We start from the raw sequence: 19,534 nt of genomic DNA on the forward strand, positions 1-19,534 counted from the left end.
ACCTTAATAGCTGTGTCCGGCAATAATTTTGAGTACTTTTTTTTATATATAGTTTTTGATGGTTCGTCCAACTCAAACCACTTTTAAAGGGTTTGTTCTAATTGATTGTACTGAAATGAACTGAATAGAATATATTGAAGCTGAACTGAACTAAATTAAACTTCTTAGAGCTGAATTAAACTGAACTAAACTGAATATTTTATGAGAGAAGAAAATTCAAAACGGAAGTAAACTGAATTGAACTGAAAATAAGCTGAAGAGAACACCCTTAATACCCAAAAAAAAAAGTGCTAGGCGGTGAAAATTATGTTATGATGAGTGTAGTGTTTAATATTAAAAGTAACTATTATTACGAGCTAAATTAGCATTTGAAAATGAAAAGTAACTGATAATATGTTTTTCTATAGTATTCAAAATGACACTACATTTAGTTAACAACTAATTTACTAAATACTTACACTTCAATTATATATTTTCGCAACTAACAATTTGCTGACAAGCATGATAGCAAACAGTTACTTACACAGGCACACATCCAGCTCCAATAAGTTTAGTACAATTTTTATCTTAATTTCCTTCTCTCATAAAATATTCAGTTCAGTTCAGTTCAATTCAGCTCACTTCATTCTATCAGAGCAGGCTTTAACAACCACTTTTACAACTACATTTTGGCAAACATGATCATTGTGTTTAAAATGTGAAAAATTGTGTCACAAGCATAACATATTTGTAATGAACTATTAGGCCTAGTGCAATGGACCATATAAATTCACATTTGGACACTAAATAAGAAATCTAGACACTAATTTTTTTAGACCAGAATATATAAATACTAAATTATAATTTGATGAGATTAAAGGGGTGAAAAGTGAATTAAGTAAATAGAATATCACTGTAAGTAAATAAGTTCAGTAAAAATAAAGGACAATGAAACTCTTTGTATTTGAATGGACCTAGTTAAACTCAGCACACATGCCATTGCATATGTTTGACTACTAACAACAATCACTAACAAAAATTAACATAATGAAAATTTACATGATACCTACTCCCTCTGTTCTTAAAAGATCTTGGTTACGTTTAAACTCATTCTATCTCTAATACGGTGTAATTATTTTACACAGGTTTCTTCATGTATACATATTTCCAATAAAATTATTTTTATTACCAAAATAAATATATATCTACTCAAAAAATAACTATTCATATTTACCTTCGATCATCCCAAAACAAAATATCCCCATTTTTTTTAACATTGACTTAATGCTTCAATAATTACTATACGTGAGATTTAATAATTGTTTTTTAATTAAATAATTGATTTTCGGAGTAATAAAGAGAATACTTCGTATTTGAAAACATATTAACATGATAATAAAATTAATACGAGTAAGGCCTTGTTCTCTTCACCTTATTTTTGTTGAATTGAAATTATTTTTACTAAACTGAAATAACTTATGCTAAACTTAAATTATTTTTACTTAATTGAAATTATTAATTTTAGATTATTTGTTATATTTTTTTAAAAAACTTATTGATTTTTATTGAACTGAACTGAATATTTATTTCTTTTTAATTGAAATGAACATGGCCTAATTATTACTGGACTACTCGTATATAAGTAATATAAGTAATATAACCGTATGTCCGTATTGTCAAAATTATATACGAGTATGAATAGCTAAAAAAAGTCAAATTGTGTCAATTTATCGTCAAATTGGGTCAATTATTCCGAAACAGAGGATGTACACAATATTGTCCCCACACAAGGGCATAACAATAAATATTAAAAAAATAGCCGTCTAATGACCGACTTAGGGACTAAACTGCAAAAGCCCTACCTTTATAAGCCCTTCTCTCTCACCCCATTTCTCACAATCTCACTCACACAACAGAATCAATAGAATTGGAGAGAGAAAAAAACCCAGAAAAACAAGAAAGAGAAAAAAAACCCAGAAAAACAATGGCAGCCTACAATTCCGAATCTGAATCCCAAGACAAAACCATAATTTCTACAACCACCAACAACCAAACAACAACCCCAAATTTCGATCATCAAGAAGATGAAGAAGAGGTGATTGTATATGAACCAAAATCCAGAATCAGGAAACCCAGAAAGAGGGTACCGCAGGTTTGTTTAGAAGGATACGTTGAACCCTCTGATGACGATGATTTACCTCGAACAAAGAGCTTAACTGATGATGATCTTGATGAATTAAAGGGTTGTGTTGATTTAGGGTTTGGGTTTAGTTATGATGAAATTCCTGAACTTTGTAATACTTTGCCTGCTTTGGAGCTTTGTTATTCTATGTCTCAGAAGTTTCTAGATGATTATCCTAATCAACAACAACACCATCAACAAAGTTTGAATCATGCTAATAATACTAATGATACGGCGTCGTCTTCTGGGTCTGAATCTTCTAGTCCTATGCCTACTTGGAAGATCTCTAGTCCTGGTGAGTTTTATTTTATGATTCATAAATTTTTTGATCTGGGTTTGGTTTTTTCTGTGCTTTATGATCTGGGTTCTGCTTCAATTTTTCTGGGTTTTTGGGATCTGGGTTTGAATTTGTCTAATTTGAATGATTTTCGATTTAATTGACCTTTATTAACTGTAAACTACATAAATTAGTAAGTGTAATTTGAATTAGTAATGCGACAACTAAATCTGACACGAAAGGTGGTATTTACAGATTTGATGTTGATTCTAATAAATTTCAGGACAAATGATTACTTAATCATGTGAATATATATATGTAATTAAATAATAAGTAGATCTGATTGAGTTTAGAAAGATTAATGTATACACTAAGAAAACTTGCATTATTTGTCTGATGTCTAAGATAAAAAGAATTCCATGTGTTCCATGATCTTTGCTGACAAAATTGTTACAACTTACAAGAATTAAAGACTTGATCTTGTGCACATGTTAACTGTAAAGTGTGAACAAAACTAATCATTCACATTGTTACTTGCTGTAGTATATTGGATTGTGTGCTTTTATTTTTCTGAGTTGTAGATAGTTGGCATCTGTTTGGCATGAGTTGGTCACAGCATGTTCCAGTTTGTTTTCACATTTGTTCTGATTACCCTTTGTGCTATGCTTAACATGTTGTCTGTTCCTTTGATTAGGTGATCATCCTGAAGATGTCAAAGCAAGGCTAAAATTTTGGGCTCAGGCCGTGGCGTGCACTGTCAAATTATGCAGCTAGATTGCAGCGGCAATGCTGTCGACTGATTTTATCAGTCTAAAGACAAAAGAATGTCCTATTTTCCCTAAAAGATGAAAAGTCAAAAAAACTTTCGTAATCAAAATGGATCGATCTTTGAATGGGAAGATGAACATGCTAGGACCGTCAAAGTTCAGAACTTTGCGACCGAATTTTGGACAAGATGGAATCAGAACCATTAGAGAAGAGGACCGTGTCAGGTCTGAGATTAATCAACTACCGATGATGGTCTGACATTTAGTGCTCGGCTTAGATTTTAGCTTGTGATTATTTGTAATGATAGATGAAATAAAAGAGATGAAAGTGGAATAAAACTTACTTCTTCAATCATTTAATTGGTTTGTGCAACTGTTGTTTCTTTTACATTTATTTTCATGTGCTTATTCTACCGTGATTCTTATGCAGTGTGTGTTGAGAATCACCATTGCAGCTACCTCAGCTTCTTAAGTGGCCTCTGCATTGCTGAGGTAACTCCCTCTTATTGGATAATCAGTCTTGGATTATTGCCAATCCTTTCGATTATCTCTGCCTGATGGAACATACTTATCGTTTAACCTCTAACTTGGGACTGCTATAAGTGGTTATCTGATTGGAAGAATGACAATGCTGACCACGTCTAATCTGTGAAATATTGTCATTTGCAAGTTGATTTTCTGTTAATGGCAAACTATGTTGTCTTTATGTTTGTAAGGCTGACTTCTAACTTGTTCTCGCGATTGAAGATGAGCACCCTTCATGACTGTTTTTGTCGATCTTCTGCAACTTGCTTCAAAGGTTGGCATTCTCGCGGAGGTGTCTTTGTCTAACTTCGTACTCGTATATGTAGTGTACTAATAATTCTGGCCACATAACTTGTTTGGTGAAATGCAGATATTTTTTCAAGTTGTTCTTTGTATTTGCTCTTGCAGAAGTTTACTCCAAAGAGCAAGCAGTGGACTTGTTTGTTGAGTGATGGAGACCCGAAATAACTCTTTGCTGGTTGGTTTGTTACTTGTCTTATATGATTTAGAAGAGTTTCTGCTTGAATCATTTAGTAGTACGAGTGGTTGCTAACATATCTCCTATACTTAGATGTGGTTTCTGCTAGTAACTAATGCATTGCTGTATTTCTTCTGTTCATGGGAAATATGGTGTTCATTAGAATGAAGTCAGGTACTTGCCTAGTTGCCTCACTCTTAGTCTCGTACTCTCATCTTGCTTCCCTCATGACCAGAAGTTACGACCTACGGCTGGCTGTGCATTAAAAACAAAGGCAGGATTTGCTTAGAGCAAAGCCAGCCATAGACCATAGTCCAGAACTTTAGGTCATATAGCTCTCCCTTTACATCATTAACTAGGAGTGATTTAATAGTGCTAATCGCTGATGCTGTCTTTAGAAGGATTTATCAGTATGTTAGTATTGATCTGCCTCTGTGTTATCTAATGCCACCACGAACCACGATCAAGAAGTTACAAGCTGTAAGTTAAGATGTGGCAAATTTAGAAGAGATGGTATGTGAACGCTCCATAACAGAAGATCGGGATCTGGATTGGTCGAATAGATGGCCGTGTTTAATAAATTTCTCCGAAATCAGAGAAAGTCAGCTGTGTAGATCTTGAAGAAGCTTAGTTTACGGGAGTTTTGATTCAGAGATACGCTTACAGGCTGCAGAAAAAGATTCTTACTTAAAAGAGATTAGTATAACTTAGATTTCTTGTCTTAAACTTGCGAATCCTGTATTTGACTTGATGATATCAACTTTGCATAAGAGAATATTGTGGTCTAGATTAGTGTAAGAATTAATCATTTTGATGTCTAGTTGGCCACATGGTCTGCCTGATTAATTTGGTTAGTGCTGTTGATTTATTGGTTGTTGGCGTATTCTTTGGTATATCACCAAACTGATTATTAAGATCAATTTTGCTTTGTCAACTTAACCTACAAATCGAATAAAATAATCAATTCTTATGCTAGTCGGCTCATTTATAATCTTGTTACTCTGTAGTTATTTGTAAAGATGGTTGTGGGCTGTGTCAATTACAAATATTATATGTTGATAATAATTTATTTTATTAAGCTAAATAGGCAAATAACTAAATTGTAATTTTCTTTTGTCTTTTTAAATTCATGAAAATAACGAGGTGGAAAATGATGCCCATATCGCCTAGCCGCCTATGCGTTTGTCATGTCTCCGTGGGATTATTATTGTGTTTAAATTCAAAGTGACGCGATCGATTAAAGTAATGTATATGACAATAGCTAAGAACACGGCAGTTTTATTTTCTTCATACGTTGAAGACTACGCTGCTCTATAATTTGAAAGGACTCTAGAATGTGGTTACAATTTTGTAACTACAGTAAGTTGCAATCCTTGGTTAAATCTGAGTCTATGGTGATCATATGCGTTAATATGATCAGATTCAGCGTTAAACAACAAGGTTTATAAATGACAATATTTCATCAATAAGATGTTCTAACACGATCTTATTGGGATTTTAGAGGTGTAATGCCTTTAGAAGCACCCTCCAAACATTCAGAACACTTTGGAAGTTAAAAAACGCATTTCTGCATCACTTGAAGCAAGTTATTCATATGTCATCACCAATCTTATCTGCCCTGCTGTCATGCCCTGCCCATTTCTGCATGCGGCTGCTTGATTCCTCCACCTGCATATCATGGAGGCAGCTTAGTCATGTCTGTCTTTTTACGACGTCAACTATTACCAGCCACTCTAGAATGCTTTTGCACAACTGAAGGTGGAGTTTTATTCATAAGTACACTACCTTAAACCTTTACGGTGTCTTTTACAGAAATGCAAAATACTCAAGATGTGTATATATGACTCTTCAATTCATCTCTAGTGTCAATGTACGCGACAATTCTACCTTTAAATTCAATATGTGTATCACGACCAGTGTTTTGGAAAAACTAATAGCCAAGTCTGAAGAGCATAACTAAAGGAAGTCCTTACCCTTAGCCAAAAATACTTAGACTATGCGAGTATGAACAGAAGAAACACAGCAATGCGACATAAGGTGAAGTATTAAGATCTCATATCTCCAAATTATGCTAACACCAAACTTTCAGAAAAACAAGGAAAAAGTAACTGAAAGCTATGTAAAGCTCACCTCTTTATTCCAATTTGTTTTGTAAAGGATGAAGAGTAGAATGAATGTCTGCAAGAGAGTTCCAGCTATCATTCCGCTCCAAAGGCCCTGTCATTGATAAAACCATATTTCAGAATATATCGTTGATCATGAAGAATTAAGATCTTAAGCACAAATGGAAAGTGATATTACCTCTACTCCCAAGTGTGCTACATAGCCGAGAATGTATCCAAGCGGTAGCCCAAAAACATAATAGCAAGCCAAGTTTATATTGGCCACAGTGGCTTGCCACCCCCCTCCAACAGCAACTCCTACAAATATGATAAGAAAATAATTACTGAATCATTTAGTACTCTAGTCCAGACTGCTCGATCAGGAGTCTGTCCATCAGTTGTACGTAAGCAGAAAGGAGAAGTCACAAATTTGACAGGCAGAAAATGCCACAAAAGCATACAAAGAAAATAAGTGCAAGTCTACCTGAAATGACAGGCTGAATACTGTTAAGAACCATTGTCACACCAAGAAGCCAAGCTAGTTTAGAAACTGCTTGCTGCAATTCCTTGCTATCGGTGTAAATAATAGCAAAATGGTCTTTAGTGATGAGGATAATGACCAAGCACAGAAGCCCGATGATGATAGACTGGAAGACTGCAACGAAAACACTGTATTTGGTTGCCCTTGGATGCTGTAACCCAAGCTCATTTGATACACGAACACTAGTAGTAACAAAAATTGCTTCAGAATTGATAGATGAAAATGAAATCATACTAACCACTTGTAGCTTCTAAGAGTATACGATCAAGATAGAATCTCACAACTCAAGCAAATAAACTGAAAAGGTTAGTGTCTAGCATAGTAAGAATATTGATTTTTATGCATTTACCTTACAGCAGCATTTATTCCGATGAATATCATAAATTGTAGTCCATTTATATTCGTGCTGAAACAGAGAAGAAAATTGCATTAGCGACTTTTTTGCAGAAGAACAACAGCTAGTTGTTAAGAATAATACCACAGTATACATTTATCAAGGAAGATTAAGTATGATACCACAATTTGACATGCTTGCAAGTAGACAATAAACTTACAAGTCATGAATTGCATAGGTTCGGAAACTCACCAGATAGAAAGAGAGCCTATAGTAATGACAGCATTTGGAAGGTGACCAGCAAGAAGTGTTATGCTCATCATATACCAGATTTCAAGGCAAAGCATCACAGCAGAAGCAATTGAAAGCCTAACAAACGCCCACATCTCGTTAAAAGCAGCCCATGAGAACCCTGTCCAAGCATCCTTGCACCAACCAAACACATAAACAACTTGTGCAATTGCAGTCACCCATTTTGTGAAGTTGAAAGCTACTGCAGCCCCTTGCAGACCCCAGCCCAGCACAGCAATGAATAGCCAGAGAAGCACAGCGTGTTCAATTAGAACAATAAATCCAATCCAAGCCATAACATTAACCTTGCTTTGGGCTTGGAGGAACTTCTGAGTAGGAAAATTGATAGCCAACGAGAACAATGAGGGTATAGTAAGGATGGTGAACTGTCCTGAGAGGTTGGCTACATCAGTGTCCTGTCCTAGAAACTTTAACACAGGTGCAGCAAAGATGTAAATTGGTAGGAGTACAAGACTGCTGAGCAATAGGATGATCCACGAGCGTTGCATGTAAATTCCAAGCATATGAACTTGCCCTGCACCAAAAGCTTGTCCACACAATGTCTCAAGCGCGCTCCCCATACCAAGCTACAAGTTTGAACAACAATATTTGTCCCCATTAAAATCTCCAAAAATTACATGCTCCCACTTGAACAAAATAATAGTACTACATTGTAAGTTTGTAAAAACCATTACACCAAGTGATTGTCCATTACACTAATTAACAACTCTAGGCATTTCAATACTTTTTAACACTAGTTTTTGTATTAGAATGTTCAAAGTTTTAACACACTAATTAACAATTCTAGACATTTCAATACTTTTTAACACAAGTTTCCTGTATTAGAATAGAATAATAATGAGATAACACCCCCATGGGCTGTTACTAAAAAACCATTCCGGCCTGAAAATAACCCGACTTCACCCAAAGTAACCAAAGAGTCCCAAATTCAAATACGATCCACACAGAGGCCACAGACACACGAGCAAACCTACCATGACACAGATCCAATGTGACTCGAATCCAATCCACACACCTAATTTGTCATCTCTAACATTACTATCACCTAATATGTCCTCATTACTATTATTGCTAAATACTTTTTACAAAGCAACAAGTAATGTGAGAGTTTGGCAAAAATGAGCACAAAAGATTGAGTAGGAAACTTCATACATGAAGCAATTTCCTAAATTATTATTGGGATATTTTATTGTCTGTACTATAAATGTCCTCCTAGCTTTACTCTACCTACTCAAACATTGGCTTAACCTTAACCATTACACTTTGCACCCAAAAAATCATTCTGGTCTTCACTAACATAAGAGTTTACAAAGATCATTACATAACTTAAACGTCTTAAAGTAAAGATTGGCTTAACTTTAACCATTACACTTTGCACCCAAAAAATCATTCTTGTCTTTACTAACATTAGAATTTACAAAGATCATTACAAGTTTGTTTCAGGTTGTAATACTGTTTTTCATTAATAGAACTTTTTTTTTTATATAAATAAAAAGATAATATTGAAAAAGGCTTGACAAGATTGACTTTTATACTCTAAAAACATACTTCCTCCGTACTCGAAAGAACGACCTATTTGGCTTGAATTCGCGGTTATTAAGTAACTTAATTTGCAAGTACACATGTATGGGAAATCACAAGTCATCAATAATTTACAAGTACAAATTTATGGGAAAACACAAGAAAAATTAATAGTGACAGGGGAGAGAAAAAAGTTTAGAAATTTAGAGAGGAGATGGCACAAAGAACTGAAAAAATCAAGGGTAAAATAGAGAGAAAGAGCTATATGACAAAAATATTTGAGGATATATTGGTAATTTTGTGATTTTAATAGATGACCGTTCGTTCTTTCGGAAATGGAGGAAGTATATCATCAACATTCGTCAAAACTCAAAATTATTCTACTATTCTGCGCTACATAAATATCATCAAATAAAAAAAAAATGAATAAATAATGTGGAGTAAATTTAAAATTAAAAAAACTGGAAAAAGTAATAGAGATAGAAAAAAAACCATGAAGCCGAATGCGAAGGTGTTAATGACGGACATTGAGATAGAAATAGCCGAAAGCTCAAGTTCCCCAAGATGTCCTACAAAAATGTTCGTAAGAGAATTTGTAGCATATTGACAAATAATGTTAAAGACTAATGGTGATGCTATCTTCCATAACTTGATAGTCTCTTCCTTAAACACCGCCGCCGCCTCGCTAATGCTCTTCACCTCCGCGTAGTCACCGTTCTCCGCCTTCAACCTGTTACCGTCGCCGCCGTTTAGCAGTGGTGTCTCCATTTCCACACACTCTACCTACTTCCTTTTTTCTTCTTCTCTAGATTTTATTTATTTATCTGATTATTTCTCTCTAGTTATTGCACTTCATACTTAATATTGTGGCCTTGTGGGATGGCACGAAGGCAACGTAGGAATATACGGTTGTTTATAATAAATATTTGATGGTGACATCAATACGGTCTACATAGATATTATTGTCTTGGCTTGAATATTTGTAGTTAAGCTAAAATACGGTCCCTCAACTTTAGTATTTGTATCATTTTGGTACCTCATCTTTCAAATGAAGTAAATTAGTCCCTTAACCACCCATAATATACTTTTCCGGTAGATAAAAGATGAGTCACCAAAGTTTAAGGACCAAAGTGCCCATGTGACAAAAAAATAAAATAATATTTTAAAAAAAGTTTAGGGATCTATCCTAGTTAGCAAAACTTTAGGGACATGATTAATTTTTTTTTTTGTCAGTTTTTTTTTTAAAGGGAATCTTTTAACTAACATTATTTTTTTTCCCATCAACATTAATATTTTGGTTATACACCTTTTCTCACCCCACATCACCAACAACTTGCCACAAACACACAACCCCATTTCCACCAGTCTGCAGCCTCAACACCGTCATTAATCGACCACGCACTCAAACCTCCGATTCGGCTGAACTATATTGTGCATGAGCTTGCACAGAATTAATTAAATCAGGAGGCCAAGATTAAAGCACAAAAATAAATCAAAGGTTGGAATTAAAAGATGGTGATTGTTGATGATCGTTAATGAGGTGCAAAGTAGGGGATTGTTTCCCTATTAGAGCAGCAAACCGAAAGAGAAGAAGAGAGGGCTGACCCTTTTTTTTTTCTCTCTTCCTATTTCTTTAATTCGAAGTATTTAATTTATTTTTTTTGAAAGAAAGTCGAATAATTAATTTTTTAAGTCATATTTAATTTTCTTCTTTAATTCTCTAAGTCATATTTTTTTAAAAAAAAAAGTCATTTAATTTTTAAAAAAAGCAAAAAAATTGAATATGTTTTTTTTTATTTTAATCAAAGTTTGTACATAATAAATATTAATTAGTAGCTGACAAAAAAAAAATATTTGTAATCCCTAAACAAATGCTAACTAGGATATGTCCCTTAACTTTTGCTTAGTTGGTAGTACACACAAACTTTGCTGACTCATAAGTTCCTCCACCAGAAATGGTGAGACAACACAAGGGTGGTAGAGGGACCAATTTGCCTCATTTGAAAGATGAAGGACCAAATATGCAACTAATGCCATAGTTCAGGGACTGTATTTTAGCTAATCTCAAATATTTGCAATAGTGAGTGTGATATAGTATAAAACATACCACTTATTTACTAGGAGTTTAACATGGTATTAGAGGTAGTGTGACACAAAGGTCACGGGTTTTCATTGGCCCTTATTTTTAAGTAGAATTTTAAGCACTAGATATGAGATAATACGAGTATTAGTGATTAATTAAGTCAAGCTCGAGCATGAACAAACTTTTAATGAAAAACTTAACTCTAAATGTTAAAAACTTTGTCCACATACTGACGTACGTACTCATTCAACTATGAGCATATTTTGATGAAAAACTAATGTGTGGCCTTGGGCGATGCACCGTGATTTTCTTTGAATATCAATATATATTATTTGGGTTATATATATAAAATAATAAAGTATATAATCACAAAAAATATGTTGATAATAATAAATAATGAAACTAAATAAACGCTCTCAAATTAATGTCTTTTACAAATTAAAGTATTTAGTGTATTATAATTGAATATGAAGCATAAGTAAAAAATAATAATAATAATAAAAAAAAAATTAAAAAAAATTAAAAAAAAAAATAAAAAACCAAAGTTGGTAAGAACATTAATATGCACTGGATGTCTTATTATCTCATCTATTGATTAGTCATGCTTTTATACTCAACATTTTCTTAATAATGCCCATTGAGGTAATAATGCATACAAGAAAATTAACTATTTATTTGTTATAAATTAATTTTAGTTATATAAATTATTTTGATAATAATTATATCTTTATTTTCATTATATTATAAATTCTATACGAAGGACATGTTTATATATAACCAGATTATTCCCCTTGTGATGAACGGTTTTAACAAAAAAATTGTAGCGTAGAACTTGTATATACAATGAATTTCAATTTTGTCATAAATTCATTAGAAGAAATACAATTGCTATTCAATAAACTATACTTCGATTTTCTAGATTAAAGTTGTTGAAAGAATTTACTTAGCTTGTTTATGAAACATCACAAAAAAAAAAGTATCACAAAAAATGACATCATCAATGGTTTTATGCGGGAAAAAAAGATGATGTTAGCAATGTTTTGTTTTAGTAATAGTTAATAGATTAGTCAATAGTTGTTCCATAAAGAAATTATCCAAAAGTTTAATGAAAAATTATTATAAATGAATAAATAAATAATAAAGAATGATCAAATATCTATTCAATTATTTAATCAAAAAAAAAAATATTCAATTACATGTGATCAAAGTAACAATGTGGGGTATCGCCTGGGCCATACACCCATACACTAGTTTCAATTTAAAAACTTGATTAAATAAATGTGTTTTAAGAATTAACATTTTTTTTAGACAAAAACAAATACTTCGTATTTATTTTAAGTGTCCATACTTGCATTTAATTTAATTTAAGGTTTTGCCTATCTTTTTTAGAAAAATCAAGACGACCTTACACCATTTGTTTTTTGTTTTATTACTACTTTGATTTTCTGCATTATTTGTATTATTATGTAAATTATTTCTAAATATTCTTACACTTTGAATAGTTATGTGTCCAACGCTAAAGAAACACGGGTAAACACTACCCATAAATTCTTACAATTTTATACAACTATCATACTCATAAAGATTTTGTTAATTAGATTCATATTGATGTGTATTTTTCGAAAATCAATATTTTTGAATAACTTTTCTTACAAAATTGGATATATGAATATGTGTATTAACCTAGTCCAATTATTTTGGAAAATGAAAGAAATCTAATATTGATTAAAGAGGAGTACCAATAAATAAATAAATAAATAAAAGTAGGTACATTTATTTGTTGCTTGAACATCACAAATTCACAATGATGTTCTATCAAAAAGCAAGGATATCGAATGTCCACGATATGCTACTGCCTCGCGGCTTTCGTGCATTTAATTTTCTCCCTACATACCACCATTTTTCTTTATTGATTTTTTTTTTTTTTTTTTATAAATAATTCATTTTCCGTTAAAAGTTTTAATACATTCCTACCATTTTCGTGGAAGGCAGTCGTTTAGTTATTTATGGCAGTAGACTAGTACTTTTTTTTTTTTTTTTTTTTTTTTTTGACAATGTAGACTAGTACTTCCAAAATGTATTAAACAAAAGTATAAAACTTTATAATAATAATAAAAAAGGGTCAAAGCTACTCTGACATGAGGGGATAATTCAAATAGCTTGATTAGAAGTTTAGAACTCCTTCCTGGTTCTAAGGGATTCTGAGATCGATTCTCATTATCCGCCGTCATCCACCTTTGTAGCTCTCAAAACATAATTTCAGGTTGGATGGTACAAATTAGTAATTAGTATAAAAATTACTAATTTGCCTCATCGAACCCAAAAATAGTGAAATTCACCATTTTCATGGCACACTACTTCTCACTGTATAAGTACTGTCTATTATGAATTTTCCTTTAGTTTAAAAAGCAAACGGTCCTATGGTCTAGTGGTCAGGACATTGGACTCTGAATCCAGTAACCCGAGTTCAAATCTCGGTAGGACCTTAATTTTACAATTTTTTGATGTTTTCTAAACAGAGCATGTAATTTGGTGCTACAAATTAATAATACAAGTATAATTTAAATACTTTCAATTTGAAAATGAGATTATTTCATATTTAACAAAAATGTAAGAACTTGATCTTACCTTAACTAATAATTTGATTTTCATTTTGTAATGTTCATGTGCCTCATTTGTATAAAAGCTCAAAAACTTTGGAATGTTAAGTGATGGAATAAATGGTGACTTGATGATTAGGTTTTATCACGAAACACGTATTGTCTCAGTGGTTTGTTCAACCCAGGTTGTGGACAACATAAGCTCCAGTCAAAACATCTAAACCTTCAGCTGTTAATGAAGCTCGAGTGGTGATGCAGGAGCAGAAATTTTGCATCACTTGCAGTAAGTCATTCATATGTCGTCGCCCACCTTATGTGTGCTGATGTCCTGTCCACCCCACTTCTGCATGCGGCTGCTTGTTTCTTCCACCTGCATATCATACAGGAGGAGGTAGCTCGGTCATGTTATTACAAGTTTATGACATTAATAAGCACCACCCTTTTAAGAATGCTATTGCATAATTTAAGTTGAGTTTTGTTCAAATGTAAACCTTTTATGATTTGTTTTTACAGCATATGTGTGCTTGAACTCTCCAATTCATCTTAAGTACCCATGTAATCGACATTTTTTTAAGGTGTTCAGAATTAAGCAGCCTTAGACCTTTTCTGATGTCTATTACAGGCTAACAGCAAACACAAGTGTCTATTGGAATTCTCTTCAATCCATCTCAAGTACCCATGAACTCGATAGTTAATTACACACCAAACTCCAATACATTGTACCAATATCAGAGCCAAAATTCTACTCGTAATAGTCAAGAATGAAAAGCATATATAGCCAAAAGAAGTCCTAACCATGGCCAAATGACATGCAAGTACGCTGGCACGCTGCTTAAACACCATGTGGAGTTAAGTAGATTATATTCATGGGGCAGCAATGCATAATATGTGAAAATCACGAAGTTGTAAATCATGAATTACACTACACCTATGACAACTTGACTCGAAAGGGTTTAATTTTAATTAAGTTGCAAATTATTGATTCATTGCTTGCATTGATTACTACTGCCTATAATCCTCTGTCACTCCTTATTTCCTTAATCTCTGAGCCTGGCTCAATGATTGAGTCAGGACAGAGGGCTAAATAACAGTTGCATGTTATACAGCGAAATATTAAGATATCATCTCAGAATTTTGGCAAATCCAAGCTTTTAGAAGAAAGGAAAGGTATAACTGAAAGCTGTCATGTTCACCTCTTTAGTCCAATTTGTTCTGTAAAGGATGAAGAGTAGAATGAGTGTCTGCAAGACGGTTCCAGCTATCATGCCGCTCCAAATGCCTTATAATTGATGAACACGTATTTCAGAAACCGTGGTAGCTAATGAAGAAATAAGATCTTGAATAAGTGCAAGTGGACAGAAAAATAATTTAGTACCATTACTCCAAAATTTGCTACATAACCGAGAATGTATCCAAGAGGTATCCCAAATGCATAATAGCAAGCCAAGTTTATATTAGCCACAGTGGCTTGCCACCCCAATCCTACAGCAACTCCTACAGTTTATATTAGCTAAGAGTTCGTCAATCAGTTGAACGTTGGCAGAAAGGGGATGTACAAATTTGACACAGAAAAAAAGTTGGAAAAATATATGAAGAAATTTAAGTGTAAGTCTACCTGAAATGACAGGCTGAACACTGTTAAGAACCATTGTCACACCAAGAAACCAGGCTAATTTAGAAACTGATTGTTGCAATTCCTTGCTATCAGTGTAAATAACAGCAAAATAGTCTTTAGTGACAAGGATAAGGACCATGCACAAGAGCCCGATGATGAGAGACTGGAAGACAGCAACGTAAACACTAAATTTGGTTGGACGCTGCAACCCAAGCTCATTTGAATACACGAACACTAATAGTAACAGAAAATTACTTCAGATTTGATGGATTAAATTATCATAGCCACTTACAGCTTCTAAGAGTATGGTACCATGACAGAATTTCCCAACTTCTATAACAAATGAACTGGAAAGGTCTGTGTATGCATTTACCTTACAGCAGTATTTATGCCAACGAATATCATCAATTGTAGTTCATTTACATTCATGCTGAATCAGAAATAAGAGAACTACATTAGCGACATTTTTGGCAGAAACAACAGCTAGTTAGTAAGAATAATAATCCAGTTTACATTTATCCAGGAAGATTTAGTATGATACAACAATTGTTCAATTTCTTAACCATGGCAATGTGACATTCTTACAAATAGATAATAAACTTGCAAATCATATACCAGATTTCAAGGAGGCTCGGAAACTCACCAAATAGAAAGGGATCCTATAATGATTACAGCATTTGGGAGGTGACCAGCAAGAAGTGGTATGCTCATCATATACCAGATTTCAAGGCAAAGCATCACAGCAGAAGCAATTGAAAGCCTAACAAACGCCCATATCTCCTTAAAAGCATCCCAAGAGAAGCCTTTCCATGCATCCTTGCACCAACCAAATACATAAACAAGTTGGGCAATTGCAGTCACCCATTCTGTGATGTTAAAAGCTGCTGCAGCCCCACGCAGACCCCAGCCCATTACAGGAATAAAAAGCCAGAGAAGCACAGCGTGTTCAATTAGAACAATAAGTCCAATCCAAGCCATTACATCAACTTTGCTTTGGGCTTGTAGGAACTTCTGAGTAGGAAAACTGATAGCCAATGAGAAAACCGAGGGTAGAGTAAGGATGGTATACTGTCCAGCAAGGTTGGCTACATCAGGGTCCTGTCCTAGAAACTTTAACACAGGTGCAGCAAAGATGTAAATTGGTAGGAGTACAAGACTGCTAAGCAATAGAATAATCCATGAGCGTTGCATGTAAATTCCAAGCATATGAACTTGCCCTGCACCAAATGATTGTCCACACAATGTCTCAAGCGCGCTCCCCATGCCAAGCTACAGAACAACAATATATGATGTGCTGCAAACAAACCAAGGAAGAACCCCAATAACAAAATAATTACAGTACTACAATTGTAAGTTTGCAGTAACCATTGCACCATATGATTTGCTAGCTATTGCCCACATTAACAAGTTGAGGCATTTTAGTACAGTTTAACAGAAGTTGTGTAATGCATGTAAATATCCTCTAACAAATACTTTGACATCTGTTAATGATCATGGATTGTTTTTGCTATAATGTCCAGGACAATTAATCAATTAACACAGTATAAAGCTAGCTCAAAGTTTCCCTAGCAGAATGTCATGGAAAATAGTTACTAAGCATCTACAAAAACCAACCCGACCTGATTCAATCCATTTATGAATTGATATGAATCCAATTCGATCTTACACTCGATTTGGCAGCTCTATCTAATATTGCTATGGCCAAATTAGAATAGTTTGACCCCACTTGGACCAACACTTAAGGGCCTGAGCTGAAATGAATTCTTTATGGGAGAAGGAAATTAGAAACTGATTGGAGCTGAGGTGAATTAAACTGAATTGAAATTAAGCTGAACAGAAGACATTGAAGTTTGAACATCAAACCATGGCTACAAAATTAGTTCTAGTGGTCAATATTAACTAATAGATATTATATTTATGATAATACTTATCGATATTAGGAAATTTAAAAAATAAAAAACGAGTAGGACAAAGAGAACAAACCATATAACCGAATGCAAAAGTGTAAATAACGGAGACCGAAATAGAAATGGCAGAAAGTTGAAGTTCCCCAAGATGTCCAACAAATATGTTGGTAAGTGAAGTGGTGGCATAATAACAAACAATGTTAAACACTAATGGCATAGCTATCTTCCATAACTTGATCGTCTCTTCCTTAAACACCGTCGCCGCCTCGCTAATGCACTTCACCTCCGCATAATCACCGTTTTCCGCCTTCAACCTGTTGCCGGCGTCGCCGTCTTTCAGCAATGGTGTCTCCATTTTTGTGTTGGCTATTCAGCTCGGTTTGTTGTGGATGTGATTATTGTTTCATAAACACATTTTGACTTTTGATGTACACATACATTATTATTATTTTTGTCTTGGCTTGGTTTGGGTCCATTCTAACAATATCTTTATTATTCACGTGTAAGTGTGTAACACGGTTGTAAACAATCAGAGTCGAGCTGAGTTTTAATTTATCTAATTCCTTGTTTTTCATGGTGAGAAATGAAATTTGTTTCTCATGGGGCATTTTCGTGAATAAATTCATGAATTCGTTTCTCACCATGAGAAAGTGGGGCATCCTTGTTTGAATGAGCTATTAAAATTTTGTTCAAGCTTATAAAACATTATTTTTGCAAGAAAATACCTTATAAAAATAATATTGTAAAAAACTAACTTATAAAAGGATAACTGTTATAAGAGACTCCACTTGGTCACAAAGTCATCGTCGACTTTTATTTTCTGGGGTTGATCATGTCACGTGCCAATTAAGAAAGAAAAAAAAGGAGGAAAATGATGAATTAAAAGTCACGAGACTGGCACGTGATGTGGTCAACGCCGAAAAATGAAAGTCAGCGATGACATTCTGACCAATGATAGTCTCTTACAACATTTACCTTTTTTTTAACATAGTTTCTTACAACATTTTTTTCATTAGATAATTTTTTAAAAAAAAGTGTTTTATTAAGTAGTTTTTCATATAATGTCCTTATAAATATATATGATAATTTTATAATCTTACAATATATGTACAATAAAAGACATATTAAGATATGAGCACAGTCTAATTAAACTCTAAATTATATATAAAAAAAAATGTCAAAGATTTTATAGAGGTTTTTCAGTGTGGCTTTGCGGCAGGGGTTACTTGTAGGGTGTCACTGGTTTTTTCAAAGGTTACTTGTAGGTGTTACTTGTATTGTAAGTAATCCCTACAAGTAACCCACATACCAAACCGGTAACACTTGACCAAAACCAGTAAGACCCCTACAAAAAACTCCAGAATGCACGATATAAGTAACACACTAGCACCCTGACCAAAACCAGTAACACCCTACAAGTAACCTCTGTCGCACCACGTGTTACTTGTATTTTGGGGTTACTTGTATTCTAAGTAACCCGTACAAGAAGTAACCCTAGACCAAACCCCCATACCAAATTAGTAACACTTGAATAAAACCAGACCATACAAGTAACCCCAAAATAATACAAGTGACACCTACAAGTAACACCCTGACCAAAACCAATAACACCTTACAAGTAACACCAGAATACAAGTAACACCCTACAAGTAACCCCTGTCACACCATGTGGCCAGACACATAAGATCTTATCATTGAGTCAACTATGATACTCCCTCCATTTTTAAATATTTGCTCTATTTCTATTTTTTACACTATTTATTCATCTTACTTTAACTAATGTTTGTGATTTATACATAAGAAAAAATATAGTCTTGTGGGTACTTGTTGGAATCATCTCAATGAATAGATTATTAAATTTCAATTGTTAGAATTTATACTTATTGATAATTAAAGATATCATTGATCAAATATTAACATCGGCATTCGTGTCCAAGAGAAATGGAGCAATTATTTAAAAACGAGGGGTAATGTTTAATTCCCTAGTTAATTTCTAGGAAATTTTCACTTTTGCTTTCTCTAAACCATATGCATTCACTTTTGCTACATGGGAAAATTTTTACTAGTATTTTATTTAACTACCATATAAAAGCGGGTTTGTTAAAAATTGCTACCACTTAGCAGAATCAGTTAGAGTTCCGTTAAGTTAATATTATTTTTTTTTAAAATAATAACAAAATAAAAATAAAAAAAAATAATTAAAAAAAGCCCCGCCCCTCCCGTCAGCCACCTTCCCCCCTGCCGGCGTCGGCGACCACACGTACTCCCTTTCCTACACCTACGAAGGTCATCTCCCCACCTACCAGCACCA

General features: G+C 33.7%; 2 protein-coding genes, 1 non-coding gene and 1 pseudogene across 3 annotated transcripts; 2 read left to right on the plus strand and 2 right to left on the minus strand.

Annotated features, from left to right (window-relative positions):
• Positions 1 to 1,859: 1,859 nt before the first annotated feature.
• Positions 1,860 to 3,578, plus strand: LOC110689279. Its single transcript, XM_021866030.1, has 2 exons — positions 1,860 to 2,456; positions 3,133 to 3,578. The coding sequence occupies exons 1-2, from the start codon at positions 1,964 to 1,966 to the stop codon at positions 3,210 to 3,212; spliced, it is 573 nt and encodes a 190-aa protein (XP_021721722.1). The 5' UTR covers positions 1,860 to 1,963; the 3' UTR covers positions 3,213 to 3,578.
• Positions 3,579 to 5,456: 1,878 nt separating this feature from the next.
• On the minus strand, positions 5,457 to 9,913 carry LOC110689280 (protein DETOXIFICATION 35-like). The gene is made up of 7 exons (XM_021866031.1): positions 9,511 to 9,913; positions 7,438 to 8,063; positions 7,201 to 7,257; positions 6,795 to 7,033; positions 6,510 to 6,628; positions 6,339 to 6,425; positions 5,457 to 5,876 (listed from the first exon to the last, which is right to left on the minus strand). The coding sequence occupies exons 1-7, from the start codon at positions 9,784 to 9,786 to the stop codon at positions 5,799 to 5,801; spliced, it is 1,482 nt and encodes a 493-aa protein (XP_021721723.1). The 5' UTR covers positions 9,787 to 9,913; the 3' UTR covers positions 5,457 to 5,798.
• Positions 9,914 to 13,132: 3,219 nt separating this feature from the next.
• Positions 13,133 to 17,620, minus strand: LOC110689281 (annotated as a pseudogene).
• Positions 13,516 to 13,587, plus strand: TRNAQ-CUG. The gene has a single exon. It is a non-coding gene; the product is annotated as a tRNA-Gln (tRNA).
• Positions 17,621 to 19,534: the final 1,914 nt, after the last annotated feature.

The sequence above is a fragment of the Chenopodium quinoa genome, unplaced genomic scaffold, assembly GCF_001683475.1.
Source record: "Chenopodium quinoa cultivar QQ74 unplaced genomic scaffold, ASM168347v1, whole genome shotgun sequence".
NCBI classification, from domain to species: Eukaryota; Viridiplantae; Streptophyta; class Magnoliopsida; order Caryophyllales; family Amaranthaceae; genus Chenopodium; species Chenopodium quinoa.